Source organism: Vitis vinifera, chromosome 5 (assembly GCF_030704535.1).
Source record: "Vitis vinifera cultivar Pinot Noir 40024 chromosome 5, ASM3070453v1".
Lineage (NCBI taxonomy): Eukaryota > Viridiplantae > Streptophyta > Magnoliopsida > Vitales > Vitaceae > Vitis > Vitis vinifera.
The window spans coordinates 20,187,131-20,198,407 of NC_081809.1; the positions used below are offsets into that span (position 1 = coordinate 20,187,131).

An 11,277-nucleotide genomic window follows, 5' to 3' on the forward strand; every position below is an offset into this window, starting at 1 on the left:
CTGTGAAGAGGGACCGTAACCAGGTTGGCTCATATAAAATAACTAAATTGGAAATTGGTCTCTAGATCTTAACTTTGGGTCGCGTCTAGAGGACGACAAACTACCGGTCAGTGTACAGCAGAAGAGAAAGTGAGACAGGATACTTATACATCTCTTGAAATTAATTAGTCTTTGAGTCAAAACAAAGAGGAAGCAGCTCACAATTCCTCCAAAACATCATTGCAAACGTCATAGCTCTGTTTCCCCAAATTCGTCATTACAAACGTCATTCCATACTCTGCCTTCCTTATTTAAAGAGTCCCATGCAGATGCAGATGCAGTTCGATACACAAGTCAGATTTGATCATCCTCTACATAGACCCAACCGAAGTATCTCCACTTCATCTTCTTCCCCTACAATGACACAACCCCACTTCATTGTGATAACCTATCCCGCACAAGGCCACATCAACCCTTCTCTCCAACTGGCTAAGCGCCTCATACGTGCTGGTGCCCATGTCACATTCGTCACTAGCACCTATGCCAGTGAGCGCATGACCAAAACCCCCACCATGGATGGTTTAAAATTTGTCACATTCCCGGACGGCTGCGACAGTGGCCTCAAGCAAAGCGATGCCCTCCAAGGCTTCATGTCTGAGCTTGAGCGTCTTGGCTCCCAAGCTCTTACCGACCTCCTCATAGCCAGCGCTAATGAAGGTCGTCCCGTTACTTGCATAATCTACGGCATCCTGATTCCTTGGGTAGCAGAGGTGGCGCATAGTCTTCACATCCCCTCCGCACTTTTTTGGAGTCAACCTGTCTCTGTTTTTAATATCTATTATTATTATTTTTGTGGCTATGGAGAGGTCATTCGCAAGAAAGTCAGTGACTCCTCGCCTTCCATTGAATTACCAGGACTGCCCTTGCTCGGTAGCCGTGACATTCCCTGTTTCCTACTCCCCTCAAATGCAAATGAATACAACTTTGTCCTTTCAGCGTTTCAGAAGCACGTAGAGATGCTCCACCGTGACACCAACCCAACGGTACTGATAAACACTTTCGATGCATTGGAACCAGAGGCCCTAAGGGCCGTCAGTAAGTTTAAGTCGATTGGAGTTGGACCCTTGTTTCCAACCGCTTTCTTGGGTGGAAAAGATCCATCCGATACTTCATTTGGAGGTGATCTGTTCCGTCGTTCAAAGGATTATATTGAATGGCTGAACTCAAAGCCTGAATCTTCTGTCATTTATGTGTCATTTGGAAGCCTCGCGGTGTTATCGAAGCAACAGTCAGAGGAGATTGCTCGTGGATTGCTGGACAGTGGCCGGCCTTTCCTGTGGGTCATAAGAGCCAAGGAGAAGGGAGAAGAGGAGAAAGAAGAAGATAAACTAAGTTGCTACGCAGAATTAGAACAACAAGGTATGATAGTACCATGGTGTTCTCAGGTTGAGGTTCTCTCAAATCCATCACTGGGTTGTTTCGTGACTCATTGTGGGTGGAATTCAACCTTGGAGAGCTTGGCTTCTGGGGTGCCAGTTGTGGCATTTCCTCAGTGGACCGACCAATCCACGAATGCAAAGCTAGCCGAAGACGTGTGGAAAACGGGTGTACGGGTGACCGTGAACCAAGAAGGAATAGTTGAAAGCGATGAGATTAAGAGGTGCTTGGAATTGGTCATGGGAGATGGAGAGGAGGCGAAAGAAATGAGAAGGAATGCAAAGAAATGGAAGGGTTTGGCAAGGGAGGCTGTGATGGAAGGTGGATCATCTGACAAGAATCTTAAGAATTTTATGGATGAGGTCATACAAGGTTACTAGCTAGATATTGTGGTTGTATCTCTTGGAGTTTATGTTAAGACTCCCCGATTAATTTAAATATTTTACAAGAAGATTTTTATTATTTATGATGTTAATACAAGTAGTAGTATTAATTAATGGTAGAGGGCATATCTAAAATTATGGGAGATTCATTGCTTCCTGAAGGCCCTATCACAAAGGATCTGTCAAATGCGTGGCTAAGGTGCTGTTTGGTAAATGTCCGTTACCAGCCAAAATTTTGCAATTATTGCTAATGGGAATCAGGGAAACCCCAAACTGGCCTTGATGGTCCTTGCGTGAAGACCCATCCAATTCTTTACATTGTGGCCACTGATTTGGTGTCTTATCCTCTCATGCCCATCACTTCATGTTTACAAATTGATATTGTATTCATAGCTATTTTTTATGAAGGTTCAATTGGCAAGAAGTATTTTTGCCTTGGGAAGATGTTGGTTATGGATTTAAAGCAAAATAAAAGATTAAAAAAATGATCCTTGTACAAATTTTTGGGTGCCTCTATTAATTAAGTGAATATTATTATTTAATTGATAAATTAATAATTTATTAATTTAATTACTTATTAATTAGATCTCTGGAATAATTCTATTATGGAACCTATCTTGCACTAAGAAGCATCCATAGCGATAATAATATTAAATAAATTTTTGTTATAGTACAAGAATGTTACATCAGACCTTTTTTTTTTTTTTTTTCATATTAGGAATAGTTAAAGATGAGATTTAAGTAAACATAAGTTTTAAGAAAAAATAACACATATATTTTACGAAGGATTCTTGATAAAACATATGAATTTAATTATATATTAGAAAATTATTAATTTTTATAATATGTGGATTTTATATGAAACTACATAGATTTTTTTTATAATGTATTATTTTATAAATTTATCAAATTATTAGTTTAGCACGATGACCCCAAATTTAGATTAATTAAAAAAATATTTAATTGAAGTTCTTAATTAATTAAATATTAATTTATTATAAAGTTTTATTGTATTTTATTTTCATGTTCTGAAAACTAGTCGATTTGATTGGTTTGAGCATTGATTGACTATGTATTTTACATATGAGATCGATTATGAGTTGCACTTTCATCCCAAGGTATTTAAAAATTAGGAAAATCAATCCCAAGGTATCTATTTTACTTTTCTTAGTCTATTCACCATTGTCCAAACACTCCATAAGTGGAATGTAACTTGGAGGGGCTTGAATATGCAGAATTTTATAATTTTGCACATTAATGTCTCAGAGTGTTAAAATCTTTTACAACTAATTGTAGATAAGTTTAGTATTGACAAATAATTTTATTACAATTAAATTATTTTTTAATTTATAAAAAGGTTAAAATAAAGATATTTAAGAAATATAGTACCTTAACAATTAAAAATAACATTGGTTGATGATATCTAAGAAATTCAATGTTTTCTTCAACCTAAAATGAATATAAAAATTTGGTATGAGGATTGTTTGCTCGACTATTGAAACTTATTGACAACATAGGAAGAGACAAAACTTTTGGGGATATATTAATAGAGTGAGGAATTTGGTACTTGATTCATAGAGTAAAAGTTGAACAAAAGCATCAAGAAACATCGGGGTTGGAAATGATAGTGCACTTTTTAAAAGTCATAGGTGGAAAGAGGGAAAATTAGAACAGATGAACCTTAATTTTTTGGTATTTTTGATAGGTGTTTAGTAAAATAATTTAATATTACAATTTATAGTTAAAAATGACTTAGTATATAAGCAGTTAAAATGATTTAGGGCTTGTTTGACCGTGTTTTTTAAAATTTTCTTTTAAAATAGAGAATAAAAATAGTGAACATCAAGTTGTTGGATGGACCAATTTCTACTCAATGCCAAAGACAGAACCACACGAATAGTAGTTAGTTTAACCACAAAACTAAAGGTTTCAAGGAAATCAAAACCGTGAGTTTGATGAAATCCTTTCACCGCTAAATGTGCCTTATAACAATCAATAGTTCCATTAGGTTTAAACTTCAATTTATAAACCCAGTAACATCTAATGGTATTCTGATTAGACCAAGGAAGAATGATGACCTATGTTTTATTTTTCATAAGAGCTTCAAATTCAAGATGCATAGCCTATTGCCATTTAGGAACTTTAGCAATTTCCTTAAAGGAATTCAGTTCACAAAGTGGGGGAAAAATAGTCTTAGTAGGAGACAAAAATAACTTGAGTTCGAAAATGCCATTTTTGGCACGCATTATCATGAGATGACAAGTATAGTATGAACATAAGAGGAAAGAGGTTGGGTTGTTGGAATAGGTATAACCTTAGAAAAGGAAATTGGCACACTAGAATTAGATATTGGAACCAACTTTGAAGGTGGACATAATGGGGGAGGTAAGAGGGAAGATATTGGAGATGATGGTACTACCAAGGGAATGACACAATGAGAGAGGGAAACATAATAAGGAGTCTGAACTATGGAAGACTTAGCAAATGGGAAATCTAGTTCATAAAAAATAACATGTTGTGATATATGTATTTTATGATTGGACATGTTTAAATAAAGATATTCTTTATGCTTAGAACTATAGTTGATATTTTAACGGATTGATATGCAAGTTTATGACAATTAAAAGGATGTAGAAAAGGATAACAAATGCAACCATAGACATGAAGATAATAATAATTTGGTAGACAATGGTAAAGAGTCTTATACGGATCAAGAAGAGATATTCAACATAGAGGTAGGAAGTCTATTAATCAAATATAAGGTAGATTGGAAAGCAAAAGGTCAATATTTAAGTGGAATAGAAGCATGAGCAAGCAAAGAAAGACATATTTCAACCACATGTCTATGTTTTCTCTCCACATGACCGTTTTGTTGAAAAGTAGATGGACAAGATACTCTATGCAGAATCCTAAATTTACATAAAGTATCAATAAAGGCTTGAAACTCCCCTCCCTAATTAGTTTGAAGCACTCTAACTTTAGTGTAAAATTGAGTCTCAATTATCACTTTAAATTGCAAAAAAGCAGAGATAGCTTGATTTTTAGAAGCTAGTAGATACAACCCCAAGAAAATCTTGTATGGTCAATAAGAAAAAAGTACAAAGTATCTTGCTCCATTAGCACCAACAATAGCGGTAGGACCCCATAGATCAAAATGTATAAGAGCAAAAGGCTAAGAGACTCTAGATTTAGACAAAGTAAAAGGTAAGTGATGACTCTTTGCCATTTGACAAGGTTCACAAATACCTATCCAATGTTTTGAGGGCATACTATAAGCACTCAAAACTTTATTGACTATTTTACGTGCAAGATGACCTAATTAAAATGCCATAGAACTACCTTATTGGGAAGTTGTAATGCAAATAACATACACAGGACCTCAATTGCCAAGCTTGTTCTTCTAACAATTTTATTACAATTGGAATCTATATTTTTTACCAGAAGCTGAAGATGACAATTTGTATAAACCATGGTTAAGGTTGCCTTGGAGAAGAGCCTTCTTTGAAGCTTGATCCTTCATCACAAATCCATTAGTAAAGAATTCCACAGTAACATTATTGTCAGTACACAACTTATTCACACTTATCAGATTGGTTGTAAGTTGTGGAACATGTAAAATATTCTTTAGATTTAAAGACTGAGAAACCGACAAAATAGTAGAGTATCCAATATTTGAGATATTTAAGCAATTACCGTTTCCAATGACGACTTTGTCCAAACTAGCAAATGGAGTATGTGCATTCAAGTTGTTGAAATTTAGAGTTAGGTGATATGTAGCTCTAGTATCCATGTACCAACTTCCATCTCCAATAGTGGCCAGAGTTGCAATCATTGCAGCAAGATGAGGTTACTCAATTCTTAGGGTTCTTCTTTCTCATTGGTTTTTGACTCAGATGAGTTAACTTAGTTCCTAGAGCTCTTCCTCAATGACAAACAATTCTGATTAGAGTGTGGCAATGAGTTCAATGAGCAAGCTGGTGATTGGTCAAGGCCTCACCAGTGATGAGGATGTTGGTGATAGCAACAATCTAGTTGGAGAAATGATTTTTTCCAACACCTTCAAACACCGTAAAAATGATCATATCATCATCATGATCTTAGATAAGAGAAACTTAAAGTTTTTTTTTTTATTTCAATTTCAAATTCAAAACAAAATTGCAGAGCACTAGATACAAAAAAAAGAAAAAAGAAAATAAAAGAACAAAAAATCACTATAGAAACCTTAGAAAACACACTAGGAAGAAAAATCATAGACAAACTCACAGAAGAATTTTATGGCTTTAGGAGTCGGAGCCGGAGCTAGAGAAGAGTCTTAATGGACATTGAGGAGGGACAAGAAGAGGTGTTCAACTATAATTTATATAGGCTATATATATTGTAAATGTTGGCTTTAAAATGTATCTGGTAGTGACCCAATGGAAGTGGAGTCTATAGGAACATCTATGGTAGCGATCCAAAAATTATTGCAGTTATAGGAGAATATATAATAGCACTTTCAACAGTAATCGTGACTATGTATATTTCCTGGAAAATTTCCCACCAATCCCAATCTCAATCCCTTTAGATGCATGTGGTTGGAATATGCATGAGGCCATATATTATGCGGTTGGGATATGAATGAGGCTATATAATATTTTTAGTTGTGGATTTTCTTAGCCCCTACTAAAACTATATTGCCATTTCCTATTCTTCTTGTAATGTCAAGTTGGAAAGTCAAACTTAATTTAAAAACTTTTTAAATATTAAACTTAGAGTTAGAGTTAGGTGGTGTTTGTTTTTTTTTTTTGTTGAAAACAATTTGTTTTCAGAATTTAAGTCGTTTGTTTTTCTATTTTTTCATGACTTATTATATACTTTTTACCAAACAGAAAAAACCAAAATATGTAGTTTTTTCTAAATAGAAAAAATAATATGTTCATTTTTTTTACTTTTTAATACTTAATAGAAATAAAATACTACAAAAACAAACAACCTAATATTTAACATTATTAAGTATTAAGGTTCTATTTAGAATTAAATAAAAAAAAATAAATGCCACATTAGTTTCTAAATGTTAAGGAGAACATTTTATTTTGAATGATTATTTAGTGTTTGTATTTGAGTAGTTAAGTCGTCAAAGGTCTCTGTATTTGATTATTAAGAGTTTCTATTTGGATAAATGTGAGTATATTTATAAACAAAAATTCATATATATAATATATATATATATATTTTAAAAAAGCAATAGAATACAATAAATTTTTAATTCTCTCCTATTTTATCTTTTTTATAAGTGTGTGTTTCTCTTTCATCTAGACAACTCACACAATACTAACACAATGAGAGTAAAAGGAGAAGGGCAACAAAGAGTTGGAGCCGGAGATCATTGGAGGAACGGGTCAACTGTAGGCCGGTTGTCCATGGGCTCATATAAGTAACAAAAATTGGAAATGGTTTCTATATCTTAGTGTCGTCTAGAAGACGACAATCTACCTGTCAGTGTGCAGCAGAAGAGAAAGCGTGATATCTACTTCGAGTCAAAACAAAAGGGAACCAGCTCGCAATTCCTCCGATACATCATTACCGACGTCATAGCTCTATTCCCCCAATTCGTCACTACCAACTTCATTCTATCTCCATTACGCATTATTTAAAGAGTCCCCATGCAGATGCTGTTCGAAACACAAGTCAGCTTTGACACAACCCCACGTCATTGTGATAACCCATCCGGCACAGGTCCCTGTCCAAAGACCCATCTTACTCTTTACATTGTGGCCACTGATTTAGTATCTAATCTCAGGCAAAATTCACTGGTTTGATGAAGGTTATAGAACAAAACTTGTGTTATTCTTATCTTTGTTTTTGATGAACTTTAAAGCATTTAAAAAGATTCAACTGGTAAGAAGTATTTTTGCCTTGGGAAGATGTTGGTTATGGATTAAAAGCAAAAAAGACCCTTGTACATATTTTTGGGTACCTGTCAAGCAAATTAATGCACATCCGAACATCACAACTGTTGTCTCTTAAATTCTTCCAATTGACCTGCTTTCGTCTTATTGAGCGTCTGGGTTACTTGATAATGCAAAAACTCATACAGTTATTTCGATAAATTAAGAGCCTCAGGCATCAAGGAAAATCTATTATTACTTAATCGATAAATTAATAATTTATTAATTTAATTGCTTATTAATGAGATCTCTTGAATAATTCTATTATGGAACAAGACACCATAACAATATTAAATAAATTTTTGTCACAGTGTAAGAATGCCGCAATAGATGTAATATGAGAATGTGATATTTAATTATGGGCCTCCGCTTAAAATAAGTAAATAAATAATTAATAATTAAAATTTAAATAAAATAAATAATTAATTAATAATTAAAATACAAATACTAGACTCACATTCTGAGCAGCCGCTTCTAAACTCTTATACGCTACAAAAAAACATACACAAAGAAATCTAGGATTCTAGATTTAAGTGAAGAGAAAGAGGATTTGATCTTTTTGTTCTTTCTCGAAAATTTCATGGTAAGTGATACTTCTTAAAGATTTTTTTTTTCAGTTTTTCTTCTTAGAAACTTTAATTTCCTAATAAGATTCAGAAATAATTAATAAAAACAAGAAATTAAGAAATACATTGAAAGTAATTAAATCTAATATGATAGAAACCTAATAATAATAATAAAAATAATAGAAAGTTTGATGTATTATTTCTGATACCTAAAGGAAAATTCTATATGAAATTGTGGAGTTAATGTTTTTTTTTTTAAATATATAATAATAACAAAAAACAATAGAAAGTTTGATGTGTTATTGCGTAAACCTAGAAGAAAATTCTATATGAAATAGTGGAGTTAATGTTTTTAAAATATATATATATATATATACTAGAAATTCTTATGTGTAGGAGATAAGAATTCTATTGGAGGCCTCCAATTTTATTATGTTAGGATTCCATAATGAATTAAATTAAATTAAATTAATATAATTTAGATTAGATTAATTATAACTGTGGGAATTGAAAAGCTTAGGATGACAATTAAGAAATGGAAATATGATATTTTTTCTAGATAAATGAATAATTTATATATATGTTAAAAAACTATATATATTTAGAATATAATTATTATTAGAACATTAGTTTAAAGAACCCTTATAATTTCTCAGGTAATTCAAAGGAAATTCTACCGCTTTAATATTTGGAGTTTAAGTCCAATTAAGGGGACAAATTAAAAAATATTTAAGTATAATTTTCTTTTGAAAGTTTCAAGAAATTGGGAAATAATTTTGTTATAAGGTATATGTTTGCTTAGATGTGTGATATGAATTTTTTTTTGTTTAAAAGAAAAAAAAAATAGGACTAGTAATCTAATCCCTGTTAATAAAGGAAAGTGTTTTGACTTTGGGTCATATAAAGTAACTAAATTGGAAAATGGTCTCTAGATCTTAACTTTGGGTCGCGACTAGAAGACGACAAACTACCGGTCAGTGTACAGCAGAAGATAAAGTGAGACAGGATACTTATACATCTCTTGAAATTAATTTGTCTTTGGTCAAAACAAAGAGGAAGCAGCTCACAATTCCTCCAAAACATCATTGCAAACGTCATAGCTCTGTTTCCCCAAATTCGTCATTCCATACTCTGCCTTCCTTATTTAAAGAGTTCCATGCAGATGCAGATGCAGTTCGAAACACAAGTCAGATTTGATCATCCTCTGCATAGACCCAACCGAAGTATCTCCACTTCATCTTCTTCCCCTACAATGACACAACCCCATTTCATTGTGATAACCTATCCGGCACAAGGCCACATCAACCCTTCTCTCCAACTGGCTAAGCGCCTCATACGTGCTGGTGCCCATGTCACATTCGTCACTAGCACCTATGCCGGTGAGCGCATGGCCAAAACCCCAACCATGGATGGGTTAAAATTTGTCACATTCCCGGATGGCTGCGACAGTGGCCTCAAGCAAAGCGATGCCCTCCAAGGCTTCATGTCTGAGCTTGAGCGTCTTGGCTCCCAAGCTCTTATCGGCCTCCTCATAGCCAGCGCTAATGAAGGTCGTCCCGTTACTTGCATAATCTACGGCATCCTGATTCCTTGGGTAGCAGAGGTGGCGCGTAGTCTTCACATCCCCTCCGCACTTTTTTGGAGTCAACCTGTCTCTGTTTTTAATATCTATTATTATTATTTTTGTGGCTATGGAGAGCTCATTCGCAAGAAAGTCAGTGACTCCTCGCCTTCCATTGAATTACCAGGACTGCCCTTGCTCAGTAGCCGTGACATTCCCTGTTTCCTACTCCCCTCAAATGCAAATGAATACAACTTCGTCCTTTCAGCGTTTCAGAAGCACCTAGAGATGCTCCACCGTGATACCAACCCAACGGTACTGATAAACACTTTCGATGCATTGGAACCAGAGGCCCTAAGGGCCGTCAGTAAGTTTAAGTCGATTGGAGTTGGACCCTTGTTTCCAACCGCTTTCTTGGGTGGAAAAGATCCATCCGATACTTCATTTGGAGGTGATCTGTTCCGTCGTTCAAAGGATTATATTGAATGGCTGAACTCAAAGCCTGAATCTTCTGTCATTTATGTGTCATTCGGAAGCCTCGCGGTGTTATCAAAGCAACAATCAGAGGAGATTGCTCGTGGATTGCTGGACAGTGGCCGGCCTTTGCTGTGGGTCATAAGAGCCAAGGAGAAGGGAGAAGAGGAGAAAGAAGAAGATAAACTAAGTTGCTACGCAGAATTAGAACAACAAGGGATGATAGTACCATGGTGTTCTCAGGTTGAGGTTCTCTCAAATCCATCACTGGGTTGTTTCGTGACTCATTGTGGGTGGAATTCAACCTTGGAGAGCTTGGCTTCTGGGGTGCCAGTTGTGGCATTTCCTCAGTGGACCGACCAATCCACGAATGCAAAGCTAGCCGAAGACGTGTGGAAAACGGGTGTACGCGTGACCGTGAACCAAGAAGGAATAGTTGAAGCTGATAAGATTAAGAGGTGCCTGGAATTGGTCATGGGAGATGGAGAGGAGGCCAAAGAAATGAGAAGGAATGCGAACAAATGGAAGGATTTAGCAAGGGAGGCGGTAATGGAAGGTGGATCATCTGACAAGAACCTTAAGAATTTTATGGATGAGTTTATGCAAGGGTACTAGCTAGTAATTACTAGTCAGTAGTGCCTGGTCCATAAAATAATCTCTTTGATTTATTATTAAGACTTTCCGTTTAATTTAAATAATTTACAAGAAGGTTTTTATTATTTATTATGTAACATTAATCATTGGTAGAGGCCATATTTAATTAACAGCTGGCACTGCAAGAAAATGAACTTCTCAAAGGCCCCGTCACAAATGATCTGTCAAATCCGTGCTTAAGGTGCATGTTGGTAAATATCTGGTACCAGCCAAATTTTCCAATTATTTCTAATATGGTCACGAGGACAACCCCAAACTAGCCTTGAAGGTCCTTGTCTAAAGACCCATCATTACAT

The 11,277-nt window shown here is 35.0% G+C and overlaps 2 protein-coding genes across 2 annotated transcripts; both read left to right on the plus strand.

Moving 5' to 3' along the window:
* Positions 1-316: 316 nt before the first annotated feature.
* Positions 317-1,867, plus strand: LOC100855271 (phloretin 4'-O-glucosyltransferase). Its single transcript, XM_003632006.4, has one exon. It carries the CDS (start codon positions 399-401, stop codon positions 1,794-1,796), a length of 1,398 nt encoding a protein of 465 aa, XP_003632054.4. The 5' UTR covers positions 317-398; the 3' UTR covers positions 1,797-1,867.
* Positions 1,868-9,250: 7,383 nt separating this feature from the next.
* On the plus strand, positions 9,251-11,046 carry LOC100265923 (crocetin glucosyltransferase, chloroplastic). The gene has a single exon (XM_002267294.5). The coding sequence runs from the start codon at positions 9,449-9,451 to the stop codon at positions 10,940-10,942; it is 1,494 nt and encodes a 497-aa protein (XP_002267330.2). The 5' UTR covers positions 9,251-9,448; the 3' UTR covers positions 10,943-11,046.
* Positions 11,047-11,277: the final 231 nt, after the last annotated feature.

Excerpts from the sequence above, each read along its gene's own strand:
- LOC100855271 (XM_003632006.4), top strand. The coding sequence starts at position 399 with ATGACACAACCCCACTTCATTGTGATAACCTATCCCGCACAAGGCCAC.
- LOC100265923 (XM_002267294.5), top strand. The coding sequence starts at position 9,449 with ATGCAGATGCAGATGCAGTTCGAAACACAAGTCAGATTTGATCATCCT.